The sequence below is a fragment of the Alexandromys fortis genome, unplaced genomic scaffold (genome assembly GCF_014885135.2).
Source record: "Alexandromys fortis isolate MF-2015 unplaced genomic scaffold, M_Fortis_MF-2015_v1.1 scaffold_104, whole genome shotgun sequence".
In the NCBI taxonomy this organism is placed as follows: domain Eukaryota; kingdom Metazoa; phylum Chordata; class Mammalia; order Rodentia; family Cricetidae; genus Alexandromys; species Alexandromys fortis.
In genome coordinates this window covers 5,755,718-5,775,798 of record NW_026068000.1, presented here as the reverse complement: position 1 = coordinate 5,775,798, position 20,081 = coordinate 5,755,718, and the positions used below count along the sequence as shown (strand labels likewise).

The 20,081-nt window shown below is 45.2% G+C and overlaps 1 protein-coding gene and 1 long non-coding RNA gene across 2 annotated transcripts in view; one reads left to right on the top strand and one right to left on the bottom strand.

The window, feature by feature from the left end:
• The first annotated feature begins 3,477 nt into the window (after positions 1 to 3,477).
• Positions 3,478 to 7,996, top strand: LOC126512771 (uncharacterized). Its single transcript, XR_007595148.1, has 3 exons — positions 3,478 to 3,681; positions 4,948 to 5,133; positions 6,795 to 7,996. It is a non-coding gene; the product is annotated as an uncharacterized lncRNA (long non-coding RNA).
• A 746-nt stretch (positions 7,997 to 8,742) lies between these two features.
• Ankrd29 (ankyrin repeat domain 29) overlaps positions 8,743 to 20,081 on the bottom strand; it is a 48,731-nt gene continuing 37,392 nt past the window's right edge. Inside the window, exons 7-10 of the mRNA XM_050160671.1 lie at positions 19,612 to 19,710; positions 18,320 to 18,415; positions 16,655 to 16,753; positions 8,743 to 11,136 (exon numbers count right to left, since the gene is read on the bottom strand). Of these exons, the coding sequence (XP_050016628.1) occupies positions 11,029 to 11,136; positions 16,655 to 16,753; positions 18,320 to 18,415; positions 19,612 to 19,710 (402 nt within the window). The 3' untranslated portion in view covers positions 8,743 to 11,028. The remainder of the gene's footprint in view (positions 11,137 to 16,654; positions 16,754 to 18,319; positions 18,416 to 19,611; positions 19,711 to 20,081) is intronic.

Here is a 20,081-nt window from a genome sequence, read left to right as displayed (position 1 = left end):
GCAGGATCAGGATGGCATTCTCCAGCTCCTGCTCTCCTCTGGGGATATCTGGGCATATCCCAAAGAAAGATGGGATCGTTGGGGATGGGGGTTAGTTTCTAGACTAAAGGCCATGCACAATGGCACGATGTCCTGGGTGTTTGTAAACCAAAGCCCCACTGCTGTCCTTGTCCTTTCTTCCGCCAGGAGTAGAGAACTTTCTGTCTTGTACTTGGTGACTACCTCTGTGAACTTGAAGTTGGTCTTCAAATTCTACCCCACTTCCTGTTTCTCTTTGCATTGCTTGCCCAAGCCCTAAAACCTTCCTTGGTGATTCTGCTTAGTATGATTCCCAGTGCTCTAAGGGTGGGGCTGGCTGGGGTGCCCCAGTCCAGACTCCTTCCTCTTTGCAGTCCATCTGTGAAGTCAAGTGTCATCATCCCTGGGGGGGGGGGGGGGGGGGCAAACTTCATCCTAATCCTCCTGGTATTTGCTGGGGAGCTTCACGGCCACAAACCTTCTGAGACATAAGGCGCCTACCTTGTCAGTCTTTGTCCATCCCATTAGTCCTAAAAATGCATGCTTGACACTATTGTTATCACCTATAGAATTGCGAACTATCTCTGTATGTGTATGTAAACTAAAACCTTGTTGGATGGGTAGAACAGTGAAGAGGAACAGTGAGGAACATTGAAAGGGAAAAATCAAGAGAGCATTAGAGAGAGCATAAAAGAATAAACGAGACATGATAAAAAGATTTAGTGAGCTAATTTTATTTACCCTCATATCTTTAGCCAATTTTTGCCTGCTATAGCAATCCCACTGAATCCTGAGAAGTTTAGTGGGGCTTAACCCTAACCTAAACCTCAATGATTTTTAAAATGTATATGCTTCTGAGTGTGTGTGTGGATATGTGCAGATGAATGAAGGTTCCTGTAGAGGTTGGAAGGAGCTGTAATCCACTGTAGCTGGAGATAATGGGTGCTGGGAGCTGAACTTCAACCCTGGTCCCTGGAAGCAAGAGCAGCGGGTGCTCTCCAGAACCTGCCTTGTTTTCTGGGACAAAGTTTCCCACCTGGGGCTGAGAGTCTGGGGCTCATCAGTTAGGCTAAGCTAGGTGGCCGCCTGTCATTCCCTCCCCAGTAATGGGGTTACAAGCACATGCCACCATTGTTAACATCTGAACTCACATCTGCATGCTAACAAGGCAAGCACTTTGCTGACTGAGTTATCTCCAGTCCCCTGCAAAAGATTGTTATTTTATGATATGTGTTGCTGACACCTTCCTCTCCTGGGCTACTTTTTTGTCTAAGCCACACCTCCTAATAGTGCCACTCCTTATGAGCTTTCGGGGCCAATTACATTCAAACTACTACACTCTTTAACCCAGTCTGGGACCCCAGCACATAGGATGAGGTTTCTCACATTCAGGGTGGGTTTTCCCTTATTAGTTAAATCTCTGGAAACACCCGCACAGATGTAGCCATGAGTGTGTCTCCATGTGTTTCAAGTCCTGCAGGCTGACTGTGAAGACCAACTACTGCTGTCCACTAAGGATGGGAGGCTTTTATGCTCCAGAAGCTCCATGAATGCTGTTCCCCGAAGTATCAGGACCCATTACCACCCGAGATGCAACCCCAACGGTTACCATGCTTTTCTTGAACTTCATGTAAATTCAGTTGTAGTTCTTTTATGTAATGTCTTTCACTCCACGTTATGTTTAAGGCTACGTGTGAGGTAACTTTACTGGAAATAAGAAGGGTACGTATCAGAACTGATAGAAGGGGGAGTATTCAGATTAAGGTAGAGTCAAAAGCCAGTGGATGGCTGTTTTGTCTTTCTGACCTTCAGGTTGAACCCCCATTTCTGTCTCTGAGTTTTTATTAATCATTCTACACACAGAGGAATGTGTTATGTGAGTGGTGGAAGGTACACCCCAGCCCATTTTTGGATTATCAGACTTTAGCATCCTTAAGGAGCTAAACAAACTTTTGCCTCGCCTGGGTTCTGATCAGTCATAGCTACTGACACTGAAGTTGTGTGTTGTAGCTGTAAGCTGTTCTAAATGAGATGTCAGTAAAATTCAGCTTGCGTAAGTAGGAGCTTTAAAAAGTCTTGACGAACCAGCAGCAGGAGAGGTCTCAGCAGTTCAGAGCACTTGTTGCTCTTACAGAGCATCCTGGTTCAATTCCCAGTATCCACATGGATAACTCCAGTTCTAGGGGATCCAACAACTTCTCTGGTCTCTGCATGCACCAGGCATGCTTGTGGCACATACACATACGTGTAGGCAAAACACCCAAACATATATAACATTTTATTTTAAATCTAAAAAGTCTAATTGCAGAACTCCAAAGAATTGAGACTATATGTTGAATGTAGACATGCTCAGAATGCTCATGGTATGTGGTTGAATGTAGACATGCTCAGAATGCTCATGATATGTCGGCATCGTGGAGTATGTTTGTAGTCACAGCAACATGAGGATGGTCAGGAGCACCAGGGTTAAGGCTACCCGAGGCTGAGCCAGCTTCTGCTGAGGTATGTAAGGAAAAGAGGCCTATTTAGCCACTGTTCAGAGACTCCTTTTTTAGAAGCTGTTCTGTTCAAGGGAATATCCCACACTCCCTCCCCCTTCTTTTCTTTTGACCCAAAGCCTACCACAGTGGACACATTGCTCTAGGCTTTGAGTCCCAGCATAGACTTGCTAAGTGGGCACCTGAAATTTGAAGCCATATTCCAAAATGCCCTTGGGCTGCCTTTTACAAAATTTTTTTAAATTGGGTCTGTCTGACATCATATGTCCTGAACGCCTAGTTTCTCTGTACACTAACCCCTGGCCTCAATATGTCCTTGACAATGAGACCTGATGGCCGCCAGAGGGAACTTTTGAATTTTTCATCCTTTGAAACCTTGACAATGTTTGCCACGCAGGGGGCGAGTAGACAGAACTCCCATTGCCCACGGTTTCTGGGTCTGCCGTCCCACCCTTCCCTCTGCAGCCAGTGTCTCACAGCACCAGTCTTGTTTGCTAGGGTCACGCTGCCTCCAAATTCCCACCTATCTGGAAATTAGGACCCTAAAAACTTCTGCCCTGACCTTACTGCTGGAGACACTGCCCCCTCCAACCCTGTTTACTCAACCCACTCCTAGGGGCCACATGCTCCATTCAATGGCTACCATTCTTCTCATGGTCCCTCTCACTCCCCCAACCCTCTCTGGGACAAATGTCGAGGCCAACTTCCTCCTCCTTACCCACCCCTCCCTTTTATGCCAGAACCTACCTCCTGGTCACCCTCTACACTTTGCACCCCCCACCCTGTTTGTCTGCAGCTCTGCCCCCCCTCTTATTCCTGTCATGTGATCTGATCATGCTGGGATTCTCCCTGCAGGGGACCTGTCCCCAGTGCCTTCCCACTCTGAACTGTATAGGTGTTCCATCCATCCTTGTGTTTCTGTTCTCCCCTACAGCATCTGCTGGCCTGGCCCTCAATGGAACCAACTCTGCTCGCCTGGTTTCTGCAGGCTGGCTCCTGCAGCCTGGTTTCTGCAGGCTGACTCCTGCAGCCTGGTTTCTGCAGCCTGGCTCCTGCAGCCTAGCTCCTGTAGCCTGGCTCCTGCAGCCCGGTTTCTGCAGCCTGGTTTCTGCAGCCTGGTTCCTGCAGCCTGGTTTCTGCTGCCTACTCCAGAATTTTTAAGTTGGTCAGTTGACACAGTTTCCTGGGAAAAGTTTTGTTCATCTGTCTGTTAATTTGTATGTGTAAATAATGTGACCACAGTATGCTTATGTCTGTGTGTATATGAGTGCTTGTTTTAAGATCTGTAAAACTTATAACTTCAGACTACAGTAGCTCTGGAAAAGTATAAACACACAGATAAATAGCCGCCATTTTGAGGTCAAAACAAAAACCTTAGCTCCATCTTTACTAAGGGCACCCATGTGCACTGGCTCCACCAAGGAGACCTTCCTTTCCAATATACTTTGGCTTACAATATATTTCTATATGATAATTCCTGTCCTAAAAAATAAGGTGTATAACAATGCTGATTTACTGAGATATTAAAGACATGCCTCTGCATTCACGTACAGGAATGAATTTTGCAGGCAGCCAGATGTTGTAACTTAAGAGTAACCCCTTGATACTGACTTAAACACTAAATTGCTTACAGTGTTAAAGCTTGGTTCTGCCTTCTACAGATTAGGATTATACTCTAGGTCTCAGGACTACAATTAAAATCTAGAGACTAGGGCTGGAGAGATGGCTCAGCGGTTAAGAGCATTACCTGCTCTTCCAAAGGTCCTGAGTTCAATTCCCAGCACCCACATGGTGGCTCATAACCATCTGTAATGAGGTCTGGTGCCCTCTTCTGGCCTGCAGGCATACACGCAGACAGACTATTGTATACATAATAAATAAATAAATAAATATTTTTAAAAATTAAAAAAAATAAAAACTAGAGACTAAAATATTCCTTCTAATTGTCTCTACTAACATTGGTAAGCTGTAACTGATTGGGCAAACTGTATGTCCAAATTTAACTTAGGTTTAATTTAGTGGTAGGGGAGAAAGGGAAGATAGGACCTAGACAGATAGAACCTGGGCAACAGAAGACCAAAGATGAATGAAGACAGGCAGAGGCGCCCCTTGGACAAAGACTGATGTGCTTATTGCAAAGAAAAAGAAAAAGACTGTGGAGGGGACCCCTGTGGATTTTCTAGAGGACATAGGGGTTGAGCACTCTGTGCTGAAACAATCATCGGGGAAGCTAAAGAATACAAAGACTATAGTAATTGGACAGAAACAATATCTGTGGACCACCTTACAGACTGTAGATTTGGGGAGAGGACAAGTGACCCATTCCTTCCTGTTTATCCCTGAGTGTCCCACGAAATTATTACAAAGAGACTTGTTAACAAAGTTGAAGGCCCAGATCAGGTTGATTAAAGCCTTTTGTTGACTGAACCAGTGACCTTCGCTCCCCCTGCTGTCCTCAATCCCGCTGCCCTACTGCCTGAGACTGATGACTCCTCACCTACCTACCACTGTGCTGACATTTTGGCAGAAGAAGCTGATACCTGAAATGATCTGAAGGATCAGCCTTGGCCAGGGAGTTTGAGCTGGTATATGGATGGCAGCAGTTTCGTGGTTGAAGGTAAGCGAGAAGGCGGGCATAGCCTCCCTGAAGGACGTCGGCCCAGAAAGCCAATTTGTGGCTTTGATACCAGCTCTACGGATGGCAGAGGGGAAGTCTGTCAACATCTACACTGACAGCAGGTGTATATCTGCCACTGCCCATATACACGGGGCAATATACAGACAAAGAGGACTATTAACATCTGCAGAAAAAATACATAAAAAATAAAAAAGAAATTTTGAGCCTCCACAAGGCCATACATTTGCCAAAGAAGGTAGCCATCATACATTGTCCAGGACACCAAAAAGCTCGAGATGCTATGGCTAAAGGAAATCAGATGGCAGACCTAGCTGCTAAATAGGTAGCCCAAGGAGCAATGATCCTGGTAGTCAAAAGAGCCTAAAGATTATCATGATATCAGTGAAACCAACTTTAGATACACCCCCCCCCCAGGACTATCAAATTAGGACTGGTAAAGTGGTGCGGGAGAATTGTCTATAATCTGTCAATCATGTTTTAAATAAACACTGATTGGTCAGGCAGGAAATATAGGCGGGAAAACCAGACAGAAAGTAGAAATGATACAAGGGGAACAGGAGAATTCTGGGAAGGAGGAAGTTGATTCCCCCCACTCCTGCCCAGATCACTGAAGCAGCAGGATGTGATCTGCCCCACTGAAAAAGGTACTGAGCCACATGGCTAACATAGATCAGAAAAATGGGTTAATCAAGATGTGAGAGTTAGCCAGTGAGAGGCTAGAGCTAATGGGCCAATCCGCTTTTATGGAGACTTATGTGTGATTTTCTTTGGGGCTAAACAGTTGTGGGGTACCGGGCAAGACAAAAAACCCCAACAAACAAAGCAGCCTGACCCCCCCATGTTACACTAAAGAAAACTTCATATGGGGCAGTAGGGACAGAAATAGGAAAACTAGTCCTCCCACAAAAAGAAGGGCATAAGTATGTTACCAACCTACACTACCTGACCCACTTGGGGGCCAAGAAACTAAAAGATGTGGTTAGGTCCTCTGACTATTATGTTATAGAACTCTCTGACTTGGCAGAAGAAGTAGTCAAAAGCTGCAAGGCCTGTGCTATAACTAATGCAGAACACTCCATATATACTCCTGGGAAGAGGCTCAGGGGTAACTGGCCTGGGGCCTACTGGGAAATAGATTTTACAGAAATTAAGCCAGCCAGATATGGTAACAAGTACTTATTAGTTTTTATAGATATCCTTTCAGGCTGGGTAGAAGCTTTTCCTACCAGGACTGAGACAGCCAATGTGGTGGCTAAGAAAATCATATAAGAAATCTTCCCAAGGTTTGGGATACCCAAGGTAATCAGGTCTGATAATGGACCTGCCTTTGTTGCCCAGGTAAGTCAAGGACTGGCCACCCAGTTGGGGATCAATTAAAAATTACATTGTGCTTACCGACCCCAGAGTCAGGTCAGGTAGAAAGGATGAATAGAATTCTAAAAGAGACCTTTACAAAATTGGTGCATGGGCCGGGAAGAGACCTGTGGGAATGACTGGACAGCCCTCCTTCCCTTTGCCCTGTTTCAGGTTTGGAACACCCCAGGGCGATTTAAACTCACCCCTTATGAGATCTTATGAGGAGAACCGCCACCATTCACTGAATTGGGTGGAATGTATAATCCTGATCCTATTCTTTCTAGATCTTTATTTTTCCCGTCTAAAGGCCCTTGAAATGGTGAGACACCAGATCTGGGAACAACTGGAAGAAGTATGCATCTCTACCTGGATCCATGCCTCTCACGTGAAGCGAGCTCCTGGACTACCCAAATTATAGTACCAAATTATAGTATGGGGCTTTTGACAACACTACCAGCCAAGAGGCTTGAGTTTGGGGGACTAATCATAGGCTGACTCTTACTGAGGTTATGTAATGAGACTCTTAAGAGCCCTAGGACTCCTGACACCAGGTTCTTGGTTCCTGGTTTAGATAAATGGTGGGCTTGTAATACAGGCCTGACACCTTGCATCCGACATCAGTTTTTAATGACACCAAAGATTACTTACTGTGTGCTTGTATAACTGGTACCTAGGGTCTTTTATCATCCAGCTAACAAGCTTGAAAATTAGTTTGACAAGCACCCAACTCACTTTTGACAGGAACCTATTTCTCTGACATTAGCAGTAATCCTGGTCCTCGGGGTAGCTGCCCTAATACAGGCCCCTCAGTACTTTAATGAATTAAAACTAATTACCTTCATTAGAGAAGGAATAAGTGCTGTTCAGATTTTGATGTTATGCTACCAATAGAGTGTTTTACAAGGTCAAGAAGATACTGAAATCTAGTTCTACGATTAGAACTAGGTACTAGAAGAAGTGGGGAGATGAAAGACCTGGATAGGGCAGTGGTGGCGCACGCCTTTAATCCCAGCACTCGGGAGGCAGAGGCAAGCCTGGTCTACAAGAGCTAGTTCCAGGACAGGCTCCAAAACCACAGAGAAACCCTGTCTCGAAAAACCAAAATAAATAAATAAATAAATAAATAAATAAATAAATAAATAAATAAAAAAGAAAGAAAGACCTGGATAAATCCAAACCCCCATAGCAGGAAAAAATAGAGCCAAAAATCTAAGCAGGGAGGAAAGAATCAGAAATTTAGGATTAGCTGTTTCAGTTTCAGGAACTAGCTGATGATAAAGTTAGATTGTAATCTTGAGTATAATCTTGAGAAACAGGGAGTTGCCCTCTTGTGATTTGCATTGGTATTTTTGGAATTTTCTATGATGCCCTCCCCACCCCCTTGGGATTACTGGGCTGTGGTTTTTTCCCTTAAAAACCCCTTCTTCCAGTTACTCGGGGTCGAACTCCTCCCCTGCGTGGGTTTTGAGTCTCGGCCCCAGTGCACTGGTTCCCGTCCTGTCAAATAAACCTCGTGTGATTGCAGCAAGGACGGTCTCTCATGAGTTACTGCGGGGGGGAGGGGGTCATGTTATCCCGAGACTTGAGTGAGAGTCTCCCCACACCAGGAGTCTTTCAAAACCAAAGCTCCCAGCTCCCAGGGGTCTTCTCTAGATTCTTGATGTCCCTGCTATAAATGTTTCTTATACTCTAGTTCTGCAAACTGATCAGCTATTTCAGAAGAGAAAGTTAGTTGGCAAAGAGCTGACTGGCCAGGAACAGCACCAACAATAACAGAAACTAGGAACTTTCTGTTTTCAATGTCTTTAATGGCTACCCCAGGAAATTTTGTTTAAATAGAAAACTTTGGGAATGTTCACAAGTGTTCCCCCACAGTAGAACTAATAATAGCATAACTCTGTAAGTGAAATGAAAATTAAGATCTACTAAGGATCTGAAAATTCAATCTATTTACCAACAGAATTGAAATACTCTGAAATTTTATTCTATTCAAAAATCACACAGGGGCCAGTGAAATGGCGCAGTGGGAAAGACACCTCTGCCAAGCTTGAGGACCCACGTTTGGTTCCCAGAACCTACACAGCGGAAGGAGACGACTCCTGCACATTGCTCCCCAACTTCCAAGAGCACAGCGGCTTTTACAAACAATAAACATAAAAATAAGGTTTAAAAACCACAGAAATAACACCTGAATTTTTTAAAGAAAGAAAAAAAAGCAACAGGCAATTTGGGAAGTGTGTTAACTTTATTTGAAGTATAACATGGAATGTGTTGTCAAACAAATGGATATAGGGGCAGACTTCTGTAGTGCAGTTAAACAGATTATTTGCATAGGAACTGCTCATGTTAAGTCTTTGGATAAAGAGTTGATTGTTAATGAGACTAATATAATGTAAGAGTCCTTTACACATGTGCAAACTGAAGCGTGGTTCCTGAATAACAGATGTTTGCACGTGTGCAAACTGAAGTGTGGTTCCTGAATAACAGATGTTTGCACGTGTGCAAACTGAAATAACAGATGTTTACACGTTTGCAAATGAAGTGTGGTTCCTGAAATAACGGATGTTTACACGTTTGCAAACTGAAGCGTGGTTCCTAAATAACAGATGTTTACACATGTGCAAACTGAAGTGTGGTTCCTGAAATAATAGACGTTTTATTCAGTCTTTGGTACATTCTTAATGACGTTTTCTCTACCATGGATAACATAATTGCATCTAGATCAAATGCTAATCCAGACACCTTTTTCCTGCAGTACAGAGGTCTTTATTAAGTATTGCTAAACATACTGAACTAATTAAATGGCCCCAGAATAGTTCATATGAGGGACATGTTTTAGTGAAAAACATGAAATTCCTGATACTGTTTTTTTGGCATTTTAATGTTGGTACCTACTCTATTCCCTTGCTTCGGAACAGTGATGAACAACTGGTTCTGGCGCAGGGCTGAATAAAAGGCAAAGCACTTAAGTCCACGTTATTTTCTTCTCAAATGACAACATTTTAAAATTCCTATGGGGAATGAGTATTTGCATAACTTTGCTGAATAAGGGGCTGTCAGTGAGGAAGCTGGCACTGATCTTTAGCTACCAAAATATTTGTGTCTGGTGTTCTGGCAATGCACAGCTTTCTGATCTTTTATTTCAAAATTAGACGGGATTTTGCAGAGCCCACCGGGCTCGGCACTTTTCTGAGAGCTGGGTGCTGTTTGTGACTGGCGTTGTTAGCCATGTTTATCAAGCTCTCTTCATTCTGAGTGCATTTATCATAATTTTAAGAGACTGTCTTCTAATTTCAAGAGTTTCATTCTGGCATTTTCTGACTTAAAGGCTCCTGCATGTTACTAAAGCAGAACTAATTTAGAATTACTTTCCCCTCCATCTTAACACGGCTTCACACAGAGACTGTCACTTGGAAACTGGAGCATAACATGAGCAAGAACACTGGATATGTGTTTAAACACGAGAAGCACTGCTAGTGTTTCATATGGTGGGTCCCAGAACGCTTGATCTCTGTGTGTGCAGTTAGACACCATTGAGAGAGCACTGAACATCAGCTTTAGAGCCCCTCAGAGAAACCATCAGTGAACTTGGGGTTCCTTCTTAGAACCAGAACACCCATGAGCATGCACACTGAACATCTTTAAATACGAACAATACCTTTTACTAGGGGTACTTTCCAAGTGGTAACGGTAACAGCAACAGTCCTTATGTGTGTCATGCTTCGTCCAGTGAGCTCAGCGTCAGTGTGTCAGGGCTGCAGCTGGAAGCCAGATTCCGCAGCCCAGTGCGTCCTCACTTGTGGCACAGGGGATGACTGACTCCAGGCAACAACCAAAATCAAAGCTCAAAGAAACTTGTGCTTCGCAGCCTTTGGGGGTTTCAGGTTTCCACTGGTTTCCTCATATCGACAGTGTCAACTAAGAGACGGCAACCTTCTATGTCATGAATAAGACGAGGCTTCACCAACAGCTGTAATTTACCTTTTCTGTGTGTTATTGGCTCGTCTTTGAGTGACACACAGTGGAATGTCAGAAGTGGATCTTACATAATGAATGCTTAGGTCACGAGAATCATGGGTATGATCTTCAGGTGATAGAAAATATTTTATACTGAAGGAGAATACATAACTATGATAGATGCAATGTATTTTAGTATAGCTACATTTAACACAAAAGCAAAAATGCGTTCATTCAATGAAGGGTGATCTTTGACTCTTACAGAGCAAAGCCATTTGTCGGCCTTTTCATCATGAAAACCGTGTCAAACATGTTTAACTGAGGGACTCACAGTAGCATAGTTGTAATAAGTTCTGTAGCATCTGTGAATATCCATGTCCCCAAGGGCCGCGTTACAGGGCTGTGTGAGACGCCCACTGTAAGTAGGTGAGGGGAAGTGGACCCTCAGCCCTTCCTTGAGTTAGTGCACAATGCACAAACCCACAGGGTGGACATTCTTTCTTCAAAGAATTTCCAACATTGTTAAAACCTGTTTCTTTCCAGACAATGTGGCTTGACTTTCTATCTGTCTAAGCTGGAACCAAATTCGTTCTTGCCAGGTCCTTCTTTGCTTCTCAAGAGGTGCAGTATGCGTTCATTTTTGGTTAGTTCTGCTGGAAGCTCATTGGCCTGAAAGAAGACGAGATGGGCATTATGGTGTGGTTTCCGGGACTCAAAGGAGGCAGGTGACCCCACACTTGCCCTTCACTAGCCGAAAAACCTCCACTGGGGCCTCCTTTTAATGTGGAAATGGTACCTGCTCTTTTCTCACCTCAACGTTAACTTTGTACTTAGCAAATCTTTACTATACTAGAGGCTCCCGAGGGCAAGGCCTATGTCTTACAAGTCATTGCCGCCACTTTCAGCACAGTGCCCAGCACATCTCACACTTGGTGAATGAATACAGGTATTTGATTTTTTTATATTCAGTATATTGAGGTGATTTGTAGGATAGGGAGGACTCAAGACAGAGATTTTTTTCTGGCCACATTTCAATTTATTCATTATAACTTTTTTCTTATTTTAAAAATTACTTTGTGTGTGTGTGCGCTTGTGCATGCACGCACAGCCAAGTGCATGCCACAGTGGCTTGCGGAGGAGTCAGTTTTCTCCTTCCACGGCTTGAGTTCCAGGCCTTGAACTTAGGTCATCAGACTTATTGGCAAGCACCTTTGCCTACCTAGCCACCTCTCTGGCCCCTCACTAATTATTTTCATTTGTACATATTTATATATTTATGGGGTACAGTGTGATAATTGATACACAGATATGAAATATGATGATTGAATCAGAGTGGTTGGCACCTCCATTTCCTTGAATATTCATTGTTACTTTGTTCAGGGCTCTGAACATCTCTTAGTTCTTTATAAAACACACAGTAAATCATTGAAAATGCCATCACCTGCTGACTATAATTTATTTCTTCCACTAACTGTTTTGGTATCTGATATCCAACCTGTCTTGACTCTCACCCTCCTCCTAGCTCTGAGCTCTCTATGATGTGGGAGTGATTTCTTAATAATAAAGAAACTGCCTCGGCCCTCATAGGACAGAAAATTAGGTAGGCGGAGTAGACAGAAGAGAATTCTGGGAAAAAGAAGCTGAGTGAGTGAGTCGCCATGATGCTCCCACTCCAGACAGACGCAGGTTAAGATCCTCTCTGGTAAGCCAGCTCATGGGCTACACAGAATATTAGAAATGGGTTAGAACAATATGTAAGAGCTAGCCAATAAGAAACTGGACCTAGCCGGGCCAGGCAGTGTTTGAAAGAATACAGTTTCCGTGTAATTATTTCTGGGTATAAGCTAGCCATGCGGGCGGCCGGGTGCCAGGGACGCAGCCCCGCCGCTCCTATTTCAACATCTCTAGACCATCTTTATTCTCTTCCTCCATGACACAAACCAGCTTTCCAGCTTCCATATGTAAGGAGGAGCTGCAATCCAACAGGGCCTCGTCTGGAGGGAAACAGCCAGGAAGCATGGAGCCTAAGGCACACCCAGGAAGCCGCAGTTTCTGTGGCTACAACTTCCTACAGGACCTTGTTATCACTCTGCTGGTCACTGTGTCCCCTGATGAGACACATCAGTAAGCATTTAGGGAGCTAGTTTCTTCCACAGGCATTGTGTGTTATAAAGAAAATAATTCTTAGCCTGGCAATGGTGGCACACGCCTTTAATCCCAGCACTTAGGAAGCAGAGGCAGGCAGAGGTAGGCAGATCTCTGTGAGTTTGAGGCCAGCCTGGTCTACAAAGTGAGTTCAAGACAGCCAGTGCTACACAGAGAAACCCTGTCTCAAGAAACAAACAAACGAACAAAAAAAGAAAAGAAAAGAATTCTTGAACTATGATTTCAGGACTCATTTTATAGTATTAAAAACTATAGAGCACTTGTATATTTTTAACTTAAACAAAAGCAGAAAAAAATATTTCCTAGTTAATGAAAAATAATAATTCTACTACAGGTTGGTAGACAAAATATATTTCTAAAAAAAACCCAAACAAACAAAAAACAAACAAACAAACCCCGAATGCATTTTCAAAACAAAAAAAACTTAGAAATGTGGACTTTCTCATCGGCCTTACATATGTCTTTAGTAGGGAGCTTCACAGAGGACAGCTTGATTCTTCCGTCTGCCTCTGCACGCAGGCTATGGTGACATCTTGGGAGGAAGAGTGTGTCAAACTCAGCTGCACACTGATGGGTGGCTGGGAGGGGAGGAGGACCTGACGCCCACACAGATCCTGCACTGGCCAGGAGGCAGTTCCTTTTCTTCCTCTCCTACCCTCCTTCACCTCTGTCTCGCCCTTCCTGCCCTTCCCTTTCTTCCCTCTCCTCAGATCCTGTAGCCGGTGCCATACAGAAAGAAAGCTCAGTAAGACTTGCAAATTTCTAGAAGGAAGCTCCTTAAATCCGGGAAGTGAACAATTCAAAGTCTCAGCGAGTCTAAGCTCCTCACGATGGCTGTGTAAACACCAAGGACATCAGCAGGGAAGAGATTCCTTCACTTGCACAGCAGGCACAAGTCAAGCAGAGAGTGTAGGGGCTCTGACTTTCAGTCTTCACTTAGCTAGGGTGGGCTTTTGGTCTTCCCGGCCCTGTGGGCAACCTTTCCCGCGAGCAAACCCCATAAACTCTTTGGCTCGCTAAGCTGGACTTGGGTGGCACCATTACTTTGATCTGTTGTCAGTTCTTTCTCTGGGGTGAGGAGACATTTTTCAGGTCTCTCCAGGAATAGTGTCAAATGACACCTCCTCTTTTCCTTTCTCCTTTCCTCTCTTCCTCTTCCCTCCTCTTTCCTCTCCTCCCCCCTTCAATTCTCACCTCTCCTTTTCCTATGGGCTCTCTCTCTCTCTCTCTCTCTCTCTCTCTCTCTCTCTCTCTCTCTCTCCCTTTCCCTCTCCCTCTTCCCCTCCCCCTCTCTCCTCCCTTCCTTCTCTTGCTGTGTAGCCAAGGATGGTGTAGCATTATTCGCAGTCCTCTCTGCCTTAGTCTCCTGGCGCCTGAGCTTACAGGCATGTGCCTCTATGCCAAATTAAGAAATCATTTCTTATGAACAGTCATGTATGTCTAGAGCATATCATGAACTCTTGTACTTTGTTACCAGGACATCTACAGGTTCTAGCATTAGTCATAACATTTGGGACATACTAGCTAACTAGCCAGGCAGGGTGTGCAAACATTGGCGCGTTTCTTTGTGCCTTATCAAAAAGTCACATTCATTAAAATCACTACCAGCTCATCAGAAAAGACTTTCTGGACTGATAAACTGTTAAGCCTCAAGAGTCATTCTCTCAAATAAAACTGGGGCCAGCGAGTGGCCAAGTGGGTAACAGAGCTTGTGTGCAGGCCTCAGCCTTAAGTTCAGTTCTTGATTCCATCAAGTATCAGGAGAGAATGGAGCCAGAGGTATTCCCTCTGACTTCCACACACTGTAATGCGTGTGTGTTAACACTCGCACACATATATTCCCTCTGACTTCCACACACTGTAATGTGTGTGTTAACACTCGCACACATATGTACAAAATAAATTATTCAAATAAAAATGTTGATTGATTAGAAAAGGAGTTCAAGGAAATCCCTGGATGCAGGAGACAAAAAACAAAAAATGTCTTTAGAGCCTTTGGGGTTATGCTAGACTCCTGCTACCTTGTTCTGGGGCTGCGATGAAAGAGGATGGCTTCTCTTGCTGTTTGGCGGGCAGGGGACGGTTTCCCTGTCAGTGGTTCCCAGGATGTGGGGCTTTCCACAGTGTGAGTCTCCACACACAAATTCAAGTCCTTCAGGGATGGTGAAAGCTCGGTCCTGTGGCCACTGGAAATTACCCGTGACTGTTATGCCGAGGTTAGTTCATTAAGGGGGAAACACATTGTTTTCAGTTTCTTTCTTTCTTTCTTTCTTTCTTTCTTTCTTTCTTTCTTTCTTTCTTTCTTTTTTTTTTTGTTTTCAGATTCTATATCAAGGTGTTAATGGTGTTCCTCACTACCCAGGTTTGATTTCCTTGAGAGTTCTGTGTACAAAGTCTAGAGATAAGATTCAAAGAAAGGCAGTTGTGACTTTAGCTGGTTATCACCCAGCCAGGCCAGCTAATGGAAGATAAATCTAAGTATCTGGGGAAAGCGAGGCAGCAATGATAACAGAGTGGGAACAGTACCTCTGTGTGCTAGGTAAGATGAAAATGAATGGAACCTTGCCCTGGCACATGGTTTCTTTGACGCTTCTCCATGGGTTGCATGTGTGTGTACGCGCATGTGTGTGCTATATGTGCTGGGGCGTGCACTAACATGTACATGGAGGTCAAGGAGGGCTGTCCTTTATCACTTTCTTCCCTGTCCTTTAAGGCAGAGTCTCTCTCTGAAACTGGAGCGTTCGGTTTTCAGCTGAGAACCCCAGTGGTCTCCTGTCCCACTGGGCTTACAGACAAGCGCAGCATCAGGACAGCTTGTTCTAGGGTTTTGAGGTCCCAAACTGACAGGTGTGCAGCAAGCTCTTAACCAGCACCTTCCAGCGGGCGGTTAGTTCTGATTGTCAGCCTTACACAACCAAGGGAGTTTCAATAAGAGAGCGCTAAACCGGGTTGGACTATGGGCACGCCTATCACAGACTGCTCTTTAATTGGATAAACTGAGGCGGGAAGACCCACCCACTGTGGGCAGCTCCATTCTCTGGGTTTGGGTCCTGAACTGTGTAAGAGCAGAGAATGGGAGCGAGCACAACATTGTTCTGGGTTCTTGATGTGGGTGTGACGTCACTCGACGTTTTAGCCCTGCCGCCCTGACATGGTGTGACGTCACTCGACGTTTTAGCCCTGCCGCCCTGACATGGTGTGATGTCACTCGACGTTTTAGGCCCTGCCCCCTTGACTTCTCAGTTGTGATGGCATCGAGAACTAAAATAAACCCTTTCTTCCCTACACAGCCATTGTAGGGTTAATTTTTTTTTTAAATCACAGCGGCAGCATCAGAAAACAGCACCAGCCCTAAAGGTTTCTTTTTAACTTCCAGTCTTCACACAAGGACCTTCAGCAGATGTCAAGAGGAATTACAATGACAAACCTTTCTGCTATGACTGTAAACTCTCTGATTTCAAATTTGGTTGGGCTCAAAGGATTTAAGATAATAAAAATATGGATTGGTGATATAATGGTGACATGCAATTCTACTGATAAAATAAATAAAATAAAAATAAATCCTGACAGTCACCAAGCATACATTAGCAATTCTCAAAATATCAACATCTAATATACAGGAAAGGTGACAGGCTTCTAGGACACTGGCATTTTTAGAGCACACACTCCCCCAAGTGGCTATCTCCTTCTCCATACCAGGAAGCCGCACCACTGTAAGTGACTGACCCCTTGCCTCTACCTCCTGGAAGCTGGTATTAGAACCATATGCTACCACTATTGTCTTACATGGTATTGGGGAATCCTGTGTGTTTGGCATGCACTCTGCCAACTGAGATACATCGCCACCACAATTCCCCGGGTCTAAAGACATTGGCTAGGAATGACTTGTGTTTGCAGGCCTGCCCTAACTGTATGACTACAAAGATAGAGACAGAAGCCTGAGAGATGCTGGTCTTGCCTTATGAGAGGTGTTCTCTTTGCACAGGGCCCAGGTTAGTTAAAGGATAGGTTGAATGGGTACCTTGTTTCTCAAGGCTGGATCTGCCCCTGCTTCCAGGAGCAGTGCAACTGTTTTAATATTCCCGCTGAGCACTGCCGCATGGAGAGCCGAAGTTCCATTCTGGGAGAAAATGAGAGAGTATCAGGAGTGGCTGGCTTTCACCACGCTAGGGGAATAACACACAGCCTTGTTCCTCTGTACCCTTCGCTGTCCTCGGTACCTACTCCAGAGTCCTCGGTACCTACTCCAGCGTCCTCGGTACCTACTCCAGCGTCCTCGGTACCTACTCCAGCGTCCTCGGTACCTACTTCCTCGGTACCTACTACAGCGTCCTCTGATACATAGCTTTATTGTATATGGCTAGATGTTCAAGTATATGGGGAGGGGAGGGGAAGATTATAACCACATTTAGAGAAGAATGGAGTACAATCAGGACGCTGGCTCCGGTGGGCACAGATAGCTATACAGAACACGACAATGCAAGCTGGTTTCCTACTTGATGGCTCACAGTCATCATGATTTGGTATAAGTAAAAAGAAAAAAATCACACCTGGGAAGAATTTGCAGCAAGGCAGCCTTTCTGATTGCTTTCCCTGTTTGGATGCTAACTCACTAAGTTGGCTCTAGTTCAAATGTTTCAGTGTTAGCCAACATGCACAGGAGAGTTAATAAAAAGACAAAATAAAAATAAAAAAGGTGCCTAGTCTGCTTGTAAGTTTCTCTTGTCAGTTTGACCTTCATAGATAAATTCTTGTTTCTGAATGATTACAGGAAGTTCTTTCTGATTTCCAAGTTCGTGGAAGACCTGCAGTGGTTCATTAGGAGAAGGGACAGGGACTGACAATTCTTCATTAGAGGCCAGCAAGAATGGGTCTAACGTATGAAGGGCAGACAATGTTTCCAGGTGGACGGGGTACAGCTACGGGATCATTCCAAGGAGAAGAGTTTGGATGTCTTGATGGGCTCCGAGGACACAACCTCCAAACTGCTAAGCCACGGAGTCAACTTAGAACAGGCATGGAAATGCTCCTGCAGCCAGCTGGGCTGCCCGGGGCTAAGCCTCGTCCACTGATCTTTTCTCACATGTCCTGACAGTCTCGAACATTCTGCAGCATGCCCAAATGTGCAGTTTCATCAACACACACCCACAGATTAACACTGTGGATGGCAGCCGCATTCATTGCTGTCACTTTCTCTGGCTACTCTGAGATGCAGGACTGAGAAACCGCAACAGGAACTGCAGGCCCACAAAGCCCACGTGCATCCTGTGCTTACAGGGCAGTTAGCCGACTCCATGCTACAGACTCCTCAGCCCAGAAGTACTGCCATCCAAAGTGACTCTCAGAAAGACTCACTGTTGGAGGCTCCCAGATGTTTGAATTTTACACTGAAACTAACCAAGCAGAGCGGGTCTTTGTTGGGGGATGAAGAGAAGGGCATGTTCTCCTTAGATTTTACAAATCTTCAAGTGATATCAATAGTTCACTTTCCTGTTTCTAGTGTAAATTATATTTTCCCCCCTGAAAAACTATGTATTAGGAGAGTGTTCTCTGCACCATCTTTCCATTTCCACCAGGACTCAGGGATCCTGAGCTAATGACAATTCGGTTCTATCTCAATCGCCAATATTTCTTGGCTGACCTATCTCTTTTTGATAGAATGGCATAATTTCTTTTTAGGTCTTACCTTCAAAATGCCGAGAGTAGGTGAGAATTTGAGCAACTCCTCTATGACATCATTATACCCTTTGTTGGCCGCTTTCAGCAATGCTGTAGTGCCGTCCTGTAGGGGGAGGGTAGCATGGGAGCTGATTATCAGCACACATTTGTGCTGGCCAAGAACTAAGTGTCGGCTGGCAAGTCAGCAATGTCTACTCTAGGGCAGGCTGGGCGCACACTGGGCAGTAACTGCATGGGAGGACATCACCCACAGTGGGTGACCGTGGTGCTGCAGGAGCAGACGCTGCTGCAGTCCCCAAGAGCAGTGCATCAGGGGCAGGGGTATTTCAGGACCATAGCTTGTGGTCACCATGGACCCAAGAGACCTTCTCTGTTGTTCACGACAGCGGAGACTGCTGGACTGCCTTTAGTGATCTATGTTACTGAACCGCCTTAAAAATACATGCAGTCCTGATGTCACCTGCCCTGTGCAGTTGTTTGCTTATGTATGGTGGTGGGAATGCAGGAGGAATAGGTCAAAATTTGATTAATCTTTTAAAAATTGCATAGACAAATTTAAAAATCCATCTTTAGTGATCATTTTTGGTTCAAAGAGAGACCTTTCTAAGTAATCATTTTCCTGCTGTTTAAATGGCTGTGTCTGGAGGACTGTTTCTGAGCTGTGTTCGTCTGCCCGTGGAGCTCATCTGGAATGGGCAGGAGAAGGAGGGTGTGATTAGGAGATATTTTTCTTCTAATTTCAGAGCCGTCAGGAAGACAACAGAAGGAACAATGCCTTCAGATTTCCCTTTTCTGAGTTTAGACTGCTATGCCACCAGGAGCAGCACAAGAGAAGGGACAAGGAACATCAGACATGAGTCTAGTGTCACAATGCTCACAACCTAAGCCAGTAGAATCTCCTCAAGTCGCTCTCTTCTATGGCCCTGCAGCCTGGCACAGGCGGGCAGCATTCAGCACCGACCTCAGAAACCGACTGTGGAGAGCAGGTGCTTGAGGGATGTAGCACAGAGGTTTGCAGTGGGGAGCAGGAGTGAGGTGCAGCATCCAACAGGATGCAATAGATCCTGCATGTTCCCGACCTGCCAGAGGGCAAGTGAACCATACCCCGCCCCAGCTCCGCTAGAAGCCATCTCAGATGGAGAGGCAGGAAGGCAACAACACCTGGAAAGTTTCCACTTAGTTGGACTTTGTTTTCCTGCTAAAGAGCAGATGGGGCTTGGAAGCCCAGTTGAGTGGTAAACTACACGCTCAGGGGCCACATCTGAGCCCAGCTGGGGCTGGGGCGTGCTGTCTACTCACGTTGCGTGCAGCATCACGGTCAGCTCCCCTCAGCAGCATCACGCGCACCACCTCGCTGTGACCCATCTGGGATGCGATCCACAGCGGTGCGGTTCCGTCCTGTGGGGAAAGGAGGTACCGAGTGTGACAGGGGTTCTACTCACCTATTCCAGAACCTCAGGAACACCAGATCTCCGAGTCCAAAAACCCTGGAGAAGATACCCTCTCAAGCCAATCTGCACAACCAAGGGGAATGTGGAGAAGAGGTGGCCCAGTGAGCGCAGGACCACAGAACAGTGTTCCGCAGGCACGGCCTCAACAACTGTTCATGTCCACACATCTGTCTTATACAAACAGCCTTTCTTTTTCCCCTTAGAGACAGAGTCCAGTGTATTTTAGGTTGGATGAGAACTCACTGTATAGCTGAGGGTGACCAGGATCCTGTCAGCCCTACCTCTACCTACTGAATAGCTGGAATCACATGAGCCACC